Source organism: Petaurus breviceps, unplaced genomic scaffold (genome assembly GCF_028583685.1).
Source record: "Petaurus breviceps papuanus isolate PSGF00001 unplaced genomic scaffold, PetGlider_PUasm1.0 90842, whole genome shotgun sequence".
Taxonomy (NCBI): Eukaryota; Metazoa; Chordata; class Mammalia; order Diprotodontia; family Petauridae; genus Petaurus; species Petaurus breviceps.
This window is the reverse complement of record NW_027187358.1, coordinates 7,599,211-7,615,045: the sequence shown is the minus strand read 5'-3', so window position 1 is coordinate 7,615,045 and position 15,835 is coordinate 7,599,211. Positions and strand designations below refer to the sequence as shown.

Here is a 15,835-nt window from a genome sequence, read left to right as displayed (position 1 = left end):
AGGTGATGCTTGGTTTTAATCCCAGCTCCTTTGACCTCCAGAATATCATATTCTAAGCCCTTCAGTCCCTCAATGTAGAAGCAGCCAGATCTTGTGTTATCCTGATTGTGTTTCAATATTCAAATTGTTTCTTCTTGACTGCTTGTAATATTTTCTCCTTGATCTGAGAATTCTGGAACCTAGCTATAATATTCCTAGGAGTGTTCTTTTGGGATCTTTTTCAAGAGGTGATTGGTGAATTCTTTCAACCTCTATTTTGCCCTCTGGTCCTAAAACATTGAGGCAATTTTCCTTGAGAATTTCTTGAAGGATGATTTCTAGCTTCTTTTTTTGATCATGGCTTTCAGGTAGTCCAGTAATTTTTACATTATCTCTCCTGGATCTGTTTTCCAGGTCAGTAGTTTTTCCAATGAGATACTTCACATTGCCTTCTATTTTTTCATTTGTTTGGATCTGTTTAATAGTATCTTGATTTCTCATAAAGTCATTAACTTCCATTTGCTCCAATCTAATTCTGAAGGAATTAGTCTCTTCAGTGAGTTTTTGAAATTCTTTTTCTCTCTGGCAAATTTGGCTTTTTAAGACATTCTTCTCTTCATTGGCTTTTTGGGCCTCTTTTCCCATTTGAGTTAATCTATTTTTTAAGGTGTTATTTTCTTCAGTCAAGTTGTTGACTCTCTTTTCATGATTTTCTTGCATAATTCTCATTTCTCTTCCTAATTTTTCCTCCACTTTTCTTATTTGATTTTCAAAATCCTTCTTGAGCTCTTCCATGGCCTGTAACCAATTCATATTTTTCTTAGAAGCTTTTGGTACAGGAGTTCTGACTTCATTGTCTTCCTCCTGTTCCATGCTTTGATCCTTTTTGTCCCCAAAAAAGGAATCTAAAGTTGGATTGCTGTGCTTGCTTTGCTTCCTTTGCTTGCTCATGTTGCCACTCAATTACTTGACTTCTGAGCCTTTTGCCATAGTAGAACTCTGCTTCCAGAGGGGAGAGCTTTGTCCCAAACCACTGGGGTTTTCACAGCTGCTGGAGTTACTAGGAGGGTGCTGTCTCTATAGCCCCACAAGCTCTGGCTCACTGGTTACACACCTCAGTACGACCACCAAGACCTTGATCCAAATCCAGGCAGGTTAAAGCAAGAGGGATTACCCTCTAAATGGTCACTTGACCCCCCTACAATCTGCAGGCTGGGAGCTCTGAAACAGCCACATGGAGGTGACTGCATGGCTGCCTCACCTCTGTTACTTCCCATTCCAGGGGCAGAGGGGGCAGTGATTGGACCTGTTATTTTGTCTTTGGCATTTATGGGTTGATATTTCTGAAAACCACCACAGCTGCTGGTGATCCACCCTTTCAAAGTCTGCTCCAGCTGCTGCTGGTCGGGGCTGCCCTGGGGCTAAAATTGCAGGCTACGAGGGGCTGGGCTCAATTCCCAGCATGTTGTGATGGACCCTTCCTGCTGGCCTGCCGGGCTGCCTTCAGTAGGAGATTTGTTTTTCTCTGTCACTTTGTTGGTTCTGTAGCTCTAAAATTTGTTTAGAGTCGTATTTTATAGGTATTTCAGGTGGTTATGCAGGGAGCTCACCGAGTTTTCCTGCTTCTATGCCATCATCTTGGCTCCTCCCCCAAAACAATTCTTTAAAAATCAAAATTAGACAAGTTATAGCAAATGACTCTATGAGGCATCAAAAAACAATCCAACAAAATCTAAAGAATGAAAAAATGGAAGAAAATGTAAAATTTCTCATTGGAAAAACAACTGACTTGGAAAACAGATCCATGAGAGAGAATCTAAGAATTATTGGCCTACCAGAAAACCACTATGAAAAAAAGAGCCTGGACAGTATCTTCCAAGAAATTATCAAGGAAAACTGAATCAGAGGGTAAAAGAGTCATCGAAAGAATCCACTGATCGCTTTCTGAAAGAGCTCCCAAATACTCTAATCCAAGCAATATTGTAGCCAAATTCCAGAATTATCAGGTCAGGAGAAAATACCATAAGCAGTCAGAAAGAAACAATTCAAATATAGTGAAACTACAGTCAGTATCACACAGGACCTTGGAGCTTCTACATTAAAATATGGGAGATATTGGAATATATCATAAGGCAAAGGATCTTGGACTACAACCAAAGATCAACTACCCAGTCAAATTGAACATAATCTTTCAGGCAAGGAGATGGTCATTCAATGGAATAAGGGACTTCCAGACCTTCCTGATGAAAAGACCAGAGCTCAATGGAAAATCTTATCTTCAAATACAAGATTAAAGCAAGACATAAAAAGGTAAACAAGGAAAAAATAAACACACACACACACACTTGTTATTCAAAAAGAGCAAACTGTTAGGGGTGGCCAAGTAGCACAGTGAGTAAGAGCACTGGCTCCAGTGTTGGGATGACCTGGGGATCAAATCCAGGCTCCAACGCTTAACACCACACCCAGAAATAACTGGCCGTGTAACCTTGAGCAAGTTACTTAACCCCTATTTCTCATAAAACAAAATAAAAGAGCAAACTGTTTACATCCCTGTATGGGAGGACGATACCCGTCAAATTTGAGAATTGTATAATTATTATGACACTTAAAATGGATATACATAGATAGAGGGTGTGAGTATAAATTAACTGCTGTGATGATTAAAAAGCCTAATTAAGGGGTACAAAGGGATTGTAAAGGAAGAAGAGGAAAGGAGGAGACAGAAAAGGGTAAATTACACCACATGAAGAGGCACAAAAACATATTATAGTAGATGGAAAGAAGGGAGGGAGGTGAGCATTGTATAAGCTTTACTCTCATTGGTTTTGGTTCAAAGATATTTGGTTCAATAATAACGTACTCAGTTAAGTATAGGAATTTAATGTGAAGAGACACAAAAACTTATTATAGTAGAGGAAAAGAAGGGAGGGAGAAGAGCATTGTTTGAGATTTGCTCTCATCAGATTTGGTTCAAGGAAGGAATAACATGCTTTGTTAAGTATAGAAATCTAATGTGTCCTATGGGCAGTAAGAGGGGAAAGGGGAAATAAAAGGGTAAGTGGTTAGAAGGAAGGGAAGAAATAATAGGGGAAAAGGGTGGGAAAAAGGAGGAGGGCTGATAGGGAGGTCATATTGAGGAAGGTGGTGGTCAAAAGCAAAACTCGTTTGAGAAGGGGAAGGGAGAAGGGAGAAATAAAAGCCTAATCAGGGTGGGAAATAGGATGGAGAGAAAGACAAAGATAGCAATCATAACTGTGAATGTGATGAACTCTCCTATAAAATGGAGGCAGATAGCAGAATGAATTAAAAATCCTATAATATGTTGTTAACAAGAAACACATTTGAAACAGAGGGATACACCCAGGGTAAAAGTGAAAGGCTGGAGTAGAATATATTATACTTCAGCTAAAGTAAAAAAAAAAAAAAAGCAGGGGTAGCAATCCTAATCTCAGACAAAGCAAAAGCAAAAATAGATCTAATTAAAAGAGATAAGGAAGAGGGGAAGCCAGGTAGCACAGCAAGTAAGAGCACCAGCTCCAGTGTTGGGATGACCTGGGGATCAAATCTGGGCTCAGATACTCAGCACCACACCCAGAAATAACTGGCTGTGTAACCTTGAGCAAGTTACTTAACCCTGATTGCTTAAAAATAAAAGAGATAAAGAAGGAAAGTATATCCTGCTAAAAGGTACCATTGAGAATGAAGTAATATCATTACTAAATATATATGAACCAAGTGATATAGCAGTCATATTCTTAGAGGAGAAGTTAAGGGAGTTAGAGGGAAAAAGAGATAGCAAAACTATACTAGTGGGGAACCTCAAACTCCCATCTCTGAACTTGATAAATCTAACCTCAAAATAAACAAGAAAGAAGTTAAGGAAGTGAATAGAATTTTAGAGAAGGTAGCTATGACAGATCTCTGGAAAAAGCTGAATGGGGATAAAAAGGAATATACCTTCTTCTCAGTGGTACATGGCACATACACAAAAATTGACCATGTACTAGGGCATAAAACCTCACAATTCAGTGCAGAAAGGCATAAATATTAAATGCATCTTTTTCAGATCATGAAGTAATAAAAATTACATGCAATAAAAGGCCATGGAAAGATAGACTAAAAACTAACAGGAAACTAAATACTTTAATACTAAAGAATGATGGGGAGGATGCTAGGTGGCGCAGTGAATAAAACACCAGCTTTGGAGTCAGGAGGACCTGAGTTCAAATTCGCCCTCAGACACTTAACACAAAAACTAGCCATGTGACCTTGGGCAAGTCACTTAACTCCAAATGCTCTCCAAAAAGAATGAGTGGGTCAAACAATGAATCATAGAAGCAATGAGTAATTTTATTTAAGGGAATGACAATAATGAGACAACATACCAAAACATATGGGATACAGCAAAAGCAGTTCTTGGGGAAAGTTTTATATCTTTGAATGTTTATATGAATAAAATAGAGAAAAAGGAGATCCAAAGTAGAGATTAATAAAATTGAAATTAAGACCAATATCTCACACTAAAATAAAACTATAGGCTGGTTTTATGAAAAAATGAATAAAATTGATAAACTTTTAGTCAATACAATTAAAAGGAAGAAAGAAGAAAACCAAGTCATCAGTATAAAAAATTAAAAGGGTGAACTTCCCTCCAATGAAGTGGACATTAAAACAATAATAGGAATTATTTTGCCCAATTATATGCCCATAAATTTGACAATCTTAGTAAAATGGATGAATATTTACAAAAATATAAATTGCCCAGCTTAACCAAAGAGGAAGTAAAATATTTAAATAACCCCATCTCAGAAAAAGAAATTGAATAATCCATCAAAGAACTCCCTAGTCAAAAATCTCCAGGCCCAGATGGATTTACAAGCAAATTTCATCTAACATTTAAAGAAAAAATTAATACCAATACTTTATAGACTATTTGGGGAAATTGGAGAAGAGGGAGTCCTACCAAATTCTTTTTATGATACAAATATAGTACTGATACCTAAATCAGGAAGAGCCAAAAGAGAGAAAGAAAATCATAGACCAATTTCCCTCATGAATATAGATGAAAAATTTAAATAAAATAGTAGCAAAAAGTTTAGAGCAACTTATCACAAGAATAATACACTTTGATCAGGTGGGGCTTATTTGAGGAATGTAAGACTGGTTCACTATTAGAAAAACTATCAGCATAATTGATCATATCAACAACAAAACTAATAGAAACCATAGGATTATCTCAATAGATTCAGAAAAAGCTTTTGACAAAATATAACACCCATTCCTATTAAAAACATTAGAAAGCATAGGAATAAGCGAAGTCTTCCTTAAAATGATAAGTAGCATCTACCTAAAACCATCAGCAAGTATTATATGTAACAGAGAAAAGCTAGACGCATTTCCTGTAAGATTGGGGATGAAACAACGATGTCTACTATCACCCCTATTATTTAATTTGGTACTAGAAATGTTAGCTGTAGCAATAAGAGAAGAAAAAGAAATTAGAAAGCAAAGCAGAGCCTAAGCTATCACTCTCTCCAGATGATATAATGATATACTTAGAGAATCCTAGAGAGTCAAGTTAAAAACTACTTGAAATAATAATAAAAAAAAAACTTTAGCAAAGTTGCAGGATATAAACTGAACCAACATAAATCCTTGGCAGTCCAATATATTTCTAATGAAGCCCAATAGCAAGAAGTTGAAAGAGAAATTCCATTTAAAGTTACTGTGGACATTATAAAACAAACCCAGGAACTATATGAACAAAATTACAAAACACTTTTCACACAAATAAAATGAGATCTAAATAATTAGAAAAACATCACTTGACCATGGTTAGGCCAAGGTAATATAATAAAAATGGCAGTTTTACCTAAATTAATTTATCTATTTAGTACAATATCAACCAGACTACCAAAAAAAGATTTAATAGAGCTAGAAAAATAATAACAAAAATAAACTGGAAGAACAAAAAGTCTAGAATATCAAGGGAATTGATGAAAAAAAATGCTATGGAATGTGGCCTTGCCATACCATATTTTAAACTGTATTATAAAGCAGCAGTCATCAAAACCACTTGCCACTGGCTGAGAAATAGAGTGGTGGATCAGTGGAATAGAGTAGGTACAACAGATAGTAGTCAATGATTCTAACAATCTACTGTTTGATAAGCCCAAAGACTCCAGTTTCTGGGATAAGAACTCACTATTTGGCAAAAACTGCTGGGAAAACTGGAAAAGCATATTGCAGAAACTGGGCATAGACCAATATGTTACACTGTATACCAAAATAAAGTCAAAATGGGTTCATGATTTAGATAAAAAGGCTGATACTACAAGCAATCTGGGAGAGCAAGTAATAGTTTACCTGTCAGATTTATGGAGAAGGGAAGAATTTATGACCAAATGAGAGATAGATAGTATTATGAAATACAAAGTAGATAATTTTAATTACATTAAATCGAAAAGGTTTTGTACAAACAAAGCATATAATCAAGTTTAGGAGGGAAGTGGAAAATTGGGAAAAAAGTTTACAACCAGTGTCTCTGATAAAGGCCTCATTTCTAAAATATACAAAGACCTGAGTCAAATTTATAAGAATACAAGTTATTTTATTTTTTTTACATGCAACTGGGAAATAAGATATACAGGCACTGGGGTATGGAGATCCATCTTGCCCTACTGGAAAGTCGGAGGGGAGATGGGGGAGGATATAGGAGAGGGAAAATTAGGAAAGGGAGTATTCAGTGGGATCACTGTTTTGGGGTGGTGGGTAGGGGAAATATGGGGAGAAAAATTGTAACTCAAAATTTTGTGGAAATGAATGTTGTAAACTAAAAATAAACATAAAATTCAATTTACAAATTAAAAAAAAAGAATACAAGCCATTCACCAATTGAGAAATGGTCAGAGGATATGAACAGGCAGCTTTCAGAGGAAGAAATTATAGAAATCTATAATCATATGAAAAATGTTCTAAATTACTATTGATTAGAGAAATGCAAATCAAAATAACTCTTAGGTACCACATCTCACCTGTCAGATTGACTAACATGGCAAAAGAGGAAAATGACAAATGCTGGAGAAGATGTGGGAAAATTGGAACACTAATAGATTGTTGGTAGAGTTGTGAACTGAACCAACCATTCTGGAGAGCAATTTAGAACTATGCCCAAAGGACTATAAAAATGTCCCTATCTTTTGACCCAGCAATACCACTTCTAAGATTGTATCCCAACAAAATCATACAAGTGGGTAAAGGACCCATATTTACAAAAACATTTATAGCAACTTTTTTTGTGGTGGCAAAGAATTGGAAATCAAGAGGATGCCCTTCAATAGGTTAATGACTAAACAAGCTGTGGTATATGAATGTAATGGAATACTATTGTGCTATAAGAAATAAGAAGCAGATGGACTTCATAATAACCTGAAGAGACTTATATAAACTAATGCTGAGTGAGGAGAGAAGAACCAGGAGAACTTTGTACATAATTATAGACACATCATATCTGTGATGACTAACTTTGATAGACTGGGGTCCTCTCAGCAATGCAAGGATATAAGACAACTTCAAGAGACTCATGATGGAAAGGGATATCCACATCCAGAGAAAGAACTACAGAGTCTGAATGCAGATTGAAGCAAGCTACTTGCTCTCTCTCTTTTGTGTTTTGTTTCATTCCTTCTTTCTCATTGTTTACTCCATTGGTTATAATTCTTCTTTATAACTTGACTAATGTTTAATGTGAAGGTGTAGAACCTATATCTGATTGCTTGACACCATGGGGGGAGAGGGAGGAGGAGGGGAAGGGGGAAAAAATTTGGAACTCAAAGGATTGTGGAACTGAAATGTTATAAACTGAAAGTCAACAAATAAATAAATAATACCATCTCAGAAAAAGAAATTGAACAAGCCATCAATGAATACCCTAAGAAAAAATTTCCAGGTCCAGATGGATTTATAAGTGAATTCTATCAAACATTTAAAGAACAACTAATTCCAATATTTTATAAAGTATTTGGAAAAATAGGCAAAGAAGGAGTCCTACCAAATGCTTTTTATGATACAAACATCAAAATACAAAATACAGAGAAAGAAAATTATTAGACCAATTTCCATCATGAATATGGATGCAAAAATGTTAAAATATTAGCAAAGAGATTATAGCAACTTATCATGAGGATAATATACTATGACCAGGTACGACTTATACTGGGAATGCAGGGTTGGTTCAATATTACAAAAACTATCAGCATAATTGACATACTAGGTGGGGGACCTCAACTTTCCCTCTCAACAACAAAACTAACAGAAATCATATGATTATCTCAATAAATGCAGAAAAACCTTTTGACAATACATAACACCCATTCTTATTAAAAACACTAGAGAGGACAGGAATTAATGGAATCTTCTTTAAAAGGATAAGTAGCACCTCTCTGAAACCATCAGCAAGCATTATATGTAATGGGGATAAACTAGAAGCATTTCCTATAAGATCAGGAGTGAAACAAGGATGTCCACTATCACCTCTCTTATTCAATTTGGCACTAGAAATGTTAGCTTTAGCAATAAGAGAAGAAAAAGAAATTGTAGGAATTATAATAGGCAAAGAAAAAACAAAGCTATCTCTCTTTGCAGATAATATGATAGTATACTTAAAGAATTGACTAGAAAACTACTTGAAATAATAAACAACTTTAGCAAAGTCACAGGATATAAAATGAACCCGCAGAAATCATTGACATTTCGATATATTACTAACAAAAGCCCAACAGCAAGAGATAGAAAGAGAAATTTCATTTAAAGTTACTGTAGACAATATAAAATATTTGGGAGTCTACCTGCCAAGACAAACCTAGGAACTGTATGAACACAATTACAAAACACTTTTCACACAAATAAAGTGAGATCTAAATAATTGGAAAAATATCAATTGCTCATGGGTAGGCCGAGCTAATATAATAAAAATGAAAATTCTACCTAAATTAATTTATTTATTCAGTGCTATACCAATCAAACTACCAAAAATTATTTTATAAAACTAGAAAAAACAATAACAAAATTCATCTGGAAATAACAAAAGGTTCAGAATATCAAGGGAAAATTTTTAAAAAATGCAAGGGAAAGTGGCCTAGTCATACCAGATCTTAAATTGTATTATAAAGCAGAAATAATGAAAACTACTTTGTTACTGGCTAAGAAATAGAGTGGCGGATCAGTGGAATAAGTTAGGTACACAAGACGGTAATCAATGATTCTAACAATCTATTGTTTAATACACCCAAAGACTCCATCTTCTGGAATGAGAACACATTATGTGGCAAAAACTGCTGGGAAAACTAGAAAATAGTATGGCAGAAACTGGGCATAGACCAATATCTTATACTGTATAACAAAATAAAGTCAGAATGGGTACACTATATAGTGAATATAATGATCCTATGAGCTAATTAGGAGAGCAAGGAATAATAGCTTGCCTGTCAGATCTATGGAGAATCGAATTTATGACTAAACAAGAGATAGAGAATGTTATGAAATGCAAAACGGATGATTTTGATTAAATGAAAAAGTTTTTGCACAATGCCAATGCAACCGAGATTAGAAGGGAAGCAGAAAGCTGGGAAACAGTTTTTACAACCAGTGTCTCTGATAAAGGCTTCATTTTTAAAGTATATAGAGAACTGAGTCAAATTTGTAAGAATAAAAGTCACTCCTCAATTGATGAATGGTCAAAGGATATGAACAGGCAGTTTTCAGAGGAAGAAATTAAAGCTATCTATAGTCACATGAAAAAAATGCTCTAAATCACTATTGGTAAAAGAAATGCAAATTAAAACACTGAGATACCATATGACATCTATCAGATTTGCTAACATGACAAAAGAAGAAAATTATAAATGTTGGCGGTGTGGGAAAATTGGAACATTAAACATATAAGTTGGCCGAGTTGGAACTGAAGCAACTAACTATGCGTCTGAGTTGCGAGCTGATGCAACTTTCACTGGAGAGTAAAAGCAACACTACTTCTCTAGGCCGTCGCTAGGTCCTAGGCCCGGACAGACCGGGAGGTGGCTCCTGGCTCCGCCCCCTGCCCGGCGTGCAAAGGACTGAGTCGGAAGCGGCCGCGAGCCTTGCCCAGAGCCGAGACGCCCGAACCGGGGGGCAGGAACCCTGAGCCGGGATCCCTGAGACGGGAGCCAGGAGCCCCGAGCCAGGAACCTTCAAGCCGGGTCCCCCAAGCCTCATCTCCCGACCCAGGATGCCCGAGCCGGAAGCTCCGAGCCAGGACCGAGCCGGGACCCCCGAACTGGGAGCCAAGAACCCCTAGTCGGAACACCTGAGTTGGGAGCCAGGAGCCCCAAGCCGGCACCGCCGAGCCGGGAGCCCGATCCGCCGGGACACACGGGCCAGTGCAGCAGAGCAGCGTAGTAGCTAACATCGTTATGGGCCACGGCGCTGTGCGGTTCTTTGCACTGCTCGCGCTGCTGCTGGTGAGATGGGGAGACTGGGGGTGGGGTCGGGGTTACCTTACAGCAGAAGTGCAGGACTTCAGGGTTGGAGAGCAACTCCAGACTTTTTTTTATCTTGAAAATATTTTGCCTCTCTTTCCAGGTTATGAGAAAATCAGAGTCAGCCCTGCAGTCCAAACAAAACTATAGAGCATCCCGGGAGTCCTGTGACCTTGAAAATGAGTATTGGCATGTTGGGCGTTGCTGCTTGCACTGCCCTGCTGGTAAGTGGCTCCTACTACCCAGGTCATTGACCTCCTCTCTGCCCTTCTCCCCCCTCTCCCCGCACCGCCCCAACCTCCACCTCCAGCTATTCTCCTCTCCGTGGGGCTTCTAACTCCTCTCCCTCAGTCCCTATCACATTTCAGACCTGAGGCTTAGTCAAAGAGTTTGGTTATTTCTAGGGCTCATTAAAGTTTTCATAGCAATTCACCCTGCTTTAAACCCTGCCTATGGATTGAGTACCACAACTGTTCTCACCCTTACTTGTTGAATGTAAAATCGGAGGTTAGACTTCCCACCTTGCTCTGATATGTTCAGCGGATCACTACTTCAGGTAAAAATACCAACTCCTGAGCCTGGCATTTTTTAATCCATTCACTGAAGGCTCCAGATTCCCATGCCAGTCTTATCACACTTTACTCCCCTTCACATGCCCTCTGGTCCAACCACGCTCAGCAAGGCTGGCCTCACTGAACTCTACATGCCACCTTCCTACCTCTTCTGGCATTTGTGCGTACTGTTCTCCAAACCTGAAGAACAACTACCCATTCCCACCTTTAAGAATGGTTACCTCCCTTTACAGCATCCCCTGCAACCCTCTCATCATCCACTGCCTCAGCTTCTGCCTTCCTTCAGACCCTCATCACCGCTTGTTGATTTACTGCAATAGATTTCTTTCTGGGGGGTCTCCATGCCTCCTCTTCTTCCCCTCTTCAATCCATCCTCCACAGTGCTGCACAAGTTGGCATTTGTAAGACAGACCTGCTCGAGGAGCTTCTGTGGCCCCCTATTGCCCTTAGGAAAAAATTTAGAACTCCACAGCTTGACCTTCCAGGTCTTTTCCAGTCTGGCTCTGATATTGGAGGGCTTATGGGAAGACAAGAACACAAGAATACATTGTTGGTAGGAATAGGACTTGGTTCCCTACTCCTCCCTCCCTCCTCTTCAGAGGTGGGCCTTCCCAGGAAGGGTGGGACAGAATACTGTGTACACTGAAAAGGGAATCTTCTATTCTGTAACCAGGAGGCATTAGTCACTTCTGAGTCTCATTTGGCCTTTGTGGTCTCCTCACACAGGCACCCATGTCAAAAAGCATTGCACCATGTCACACACCCTTGGAGACTGTAAGGAGTGCCCTCCTGGAAAGTATGCCCCCAAGAATGAACTGAAGACCTGCCAGCAGTGTGCCCAGTGCAGAGAAGGTTAGTATGTTGCTACAAGCTTCCTTGAGGAGAGGGATGCCAGCCCAGGGGACCTGGGGCATCAGACCTGGAGTGACCTCCTCCCCTGAGTCAGAGTTGGGCATTGATAGCAGACCACTGCCCGCACGCATCCTTCCACCCCAAGCCTCAGGTCTCCAATTTGATGATTAGGAGAGAGAGTTGGAATGGACAGGAGAACCTGCATGGGAGGGGGCATCTCATTCAGGACCCAGGACCAGCCTACTTGCTTCATCCAGAGAACAACCTGCTATCCTCTTCACCATTCTGTGCTGGGGAACTGGGGGAGGGATTGAAAGAGGGCAGAGTTTGGAGAATTTTGAATTGTCCTTCAAGCTGCTAAAGGTTGGCGTGAGTATGAAAACGAGTCCCTTTGTAGCCTTCCCTGGATCCCTGGTGAGGAGTAACCTAGGTCCCAGGAAGGGTGGGCAGTAGGGACACCCAGGACAGAGACTGGTCTTCTGGGGTATATCCTCTATGGATGCCCCCAGTGTCCTGCTCCTCAGCTCTTCCCCAGTCAGAGGTAAGAGTGTGTCTAACTCTGGGGAAATCTAAGTAGGAAGAAGAAAGTCGCAGAACTTTGGGTGGGAAAGGCTAATTCTGAGACTCAGAGAATGTAACTGAGGGACTGAGGGATAGGTGGGGATGTTGAGGGACTTGAATTCCCCCACCTCCCTCCTGCCAGGGATGTCCACCTGGCTTAATTCTACAGATACCCTAATTGTTATGCTTTGCTGCTGAGGCAGCCCCACATTCTGGAGATTTCAACATCCCCACCTATCCCTTAGTCTCTCTCACATAGACATGCCTACTATTTCTTTCCTGCTTTTGTGGGTGGAATGGAGGCCCAGTTACTGAGTGGCCCCCCATTCCTGGAAGACTCTGCCTCCCACACTTAGACTACTTACCTCCTGGCTTCTTTTAAGTCTTAACTAAAATCCTATCTCCTACAGAAAAAACTTTCCTCTTATTTCTAGTGCCTTCCTCTTTTAATTGTTTCTTATTTTTCCTTTATATAGCTTGTGGTGTGGGGGTGGGGGTGTGTATGTGTATACACACAGATACATATATATGTAGATATGTTTCCTTGTTGTCTCCCCCATTAGATTGTAAGCTTCTTGCGGGCAGGGATCATCTTTTGTCTCTTTTTCTCTCCCTGGTGCTTAGCATAGCACCTGACACATAGTAGTTGCTTAATAAATGGGTATTGAATTGGTTGTATAAGGGAACAATAGCTGCCTATGGCATCTCCCCTTACCCAGACTGGTGTGCAGATAAACCAGAGTTGTGTGGGGCACAGCTTCTTTCAGGGCCTACCACTTTTGGGTAATAATAGTAGCAACAATAACAGCAAGAAAAAGCATAGCTGGAAATTATGTAGTACTTAAAGTTTAGAAAACATTTATATTTTTATATATTTATAAATATCTCCTTTGGTCCTCACAACAACCCTAGGAGTCAAACACTAATATTATCCTTACTCTACCCTTGTGGAAACTGAGGCAAACAGAACTTTGTCCAGGGTCACATAGCTGGTAAGTAGTTGGATTTGAACTTCAGTCTTCCTGACTCCAGGTCTAGAGCTTTCTCCAGTGGACCACCCTGCTGCATAGTAGACTGACTAGGTGTGGTGTTGGGCAGGCTGGGTACAGTATAGAGTATATATAATATATATGCTTCAGAGACCAGGAGAGCTGAGTTCAGTGTGAACATCTTGCTAGGGTGTCCCAGGGTGCTGCTATTTTTGCCCAGGTAGGCTGGAGGACTGCCTTCTAGCATCCCTGTGTGCGGGAGGGAAGCTTCACACCAGGGCAGTCACTCCTGGCTGCCATATTGGAGCTCTGAGGTTGTCTGGCCAGCTGCCTGGCCAAGTGAGACAATAGCACACTTCTGGACATTTGATTGTTCCAGGGATGCTCCCCTTGGATATGGCATATGGTTAGCTTGATGGCCTCTCCAGAGTTACATTAATCCAAACCTCTCCCTTTTTGGCAGACCAAGAGATGCTGATACCTTGTTATAAGTATATAAACACCAAGTGCCAGTGTAAGGAGGGGTACTTTTGCGAGGCCCCAGATTGTAAGGTGTGCCAGCCCTGTACCAAGAGGTGAGTTTATCCAGAGTACATACAACACGAATGATTCCAGGTGATCTTGGGAGGGGCTGTGCTAGCAGCTGGGGTGGAATGGGGGAGTGTGTAGAGAAGGGATCTCAGTAGAAAAGATTTCATGGAGAAGGTAGAGCTTGAGCTGAGTCCTGAAACTTTAGGGTGAGGTGGAGCATTGACTGATGATGATCTAACCCCACTCAAGAATATTTGGAGGGGCAGCTTCTTGATGGAATCAACCAATTAGAACTAAGGGCCAGAGGAGGTCTACTCTGATTGTGTGGGGTTTGGAGAACTGGGGGGTGGAAGTGGTCACTAGTTGAGGAGCTGGTATGAAATCAGAAAGCACTTAAAACCAGACAGAAATTCTAAGTATCTGGCAGCAGAGAGGAAGGAACGAGGACATACTGAGGTCACCCCAAAAGACCTGGCCTCCCCAGGACAACCATTAAAAAGGAAAGGGAATGAGCATTTATTAAGCACCTATTATATGGCAGGCTCTGTGATAAGGTATTCATTGATACTTTCTTAATTTAAAAATGTGATCTTATTTGAAAAGAAACAAAGGTAGGACTGAGTTGTGGCAGAGAAGGGAGAAATGGAAGAGGGCCATGGACTCCACTGACATCTTGGAGCAGAAAACATGGGCTGATGCTGCCAGTTATACCTACTTCCTCAACTCTTTCCCTCAGTTCCCCTCCAAGTGCCTACCTATCCATATATGCTGTCATCCATTTGGCTGTCCTGGCCTAAACACTTCAGTAATCTGAATTTTGCTTCCACCAACAAGAACAAAGGGGCTAACTAGGCAGATATATGAATGTAGACTAAAGCTGAAGGTCTGATCTCTGCCTGAACAGGGAGAATTTTCCTACCTGGGGGCTCAGAGCAAATGTGATTATATAACTAATTCTGGCCTAAAAGAAACTCTCTATCACTGCTGCAAAGGAGGGAAACGTACATTTGAGGGACCATTATGTGGCCTCTAGGATTAGTGTGAGCTCATTATGGAAATAGGGTATTATAGAAAGAAACCATGGACTCTGAGAGACATGAGGCAATGAGCATTTAATACATTCTGACTATGCCAGGCACTATGCTAAGAACAGCATTTCTAGCGTGAGGGACATCCAGAGCAAAGTCAGAGAGGGGAAAAGGAGTCATCTGTGAGTGGAAAGGCTCCAACAGTGTGTGGAGGGGAATGAAGTATGAAAACACAGGAAAGGTAGCAAGAGGCCAGGATGTGAGAGGCTGTCAAAGCCAAAGAGGAGACTTTATATTTGATCTTTTTTGGATTTTTAGAGGGGAAAAGGCAGGGCAATTGGGGTTAAGTGACTTGCCCAAGGTCACACAGCTAGTAAGCTTTAAGTGTCTGAGGCCAGATTAGAACTCAGGTCCTCCTGACTCCAGGACTGGTGCTCTATTTACTGCGCCACCTAGCTGCCCTTTTATATTTGATCTTGAAGTCAATGGGAGATTGTTGAGTAGATACTATCAGAGGGGGATCTGGGCGTTAGCTCCAGAAAGCCCCCTGATGCAGAATGACTTGGATTTGGGAATCTCGAAGGGCCCCATCTTATTGACTTTTCTGGCTGACACTGAACACACAGGACTGGAATTAGTGAAGGTTTTACAGACATAAGTAAAGAGACCTCCCTTTGTCACTGGGTTCAAGGAAAAGACTTGACTTTAGTCTTCTTGGACCCTGGGGGGAGAGGAGGACACAAGTTGAGCAGCCTGAGCGTGTGTGTGTGTGTGTGTGTGTGTGTGTGTGTGTGTGTGTGTGTGTG

General features: G+C 40.3%; 1 protein-coding gene across 1 annotated transcript in view; it reads left to right on the top strand.

Annotated features, from left to right (window-relative positions):
• The first annotated feature begins 10,029 nt into the window (after positions 1–10,029).
• LOC138148795 (tumor necrosis factor receptor superfamily member 23-like) overlaps positions 10,030–15,835 on the top strand; it is an 8,874-nt gene continuing 3,068 nt past the window's right edge. The window contains exons 1-4 of the mRNA XM_069071615.1: positions 10,030–10,478; positions 10,600–10,720; positions 11,795–11,920; positions 13,934–14,045. Of these exons, the coding sequence (XP_068927716.1) occupies positions 10,431–10,478; positions 10,600–10,720; positions 11,795–11,920; positions 13,934–14,045 (407 nt within the window). The 5' untranslated portion in view covers positions 10,030–10,430. The remainder of the gene's footprint in view (positions 10,479–10,599; positions 10,721–11,794; positions 11,921–13,933; positions 14,046–15,835) is intronic.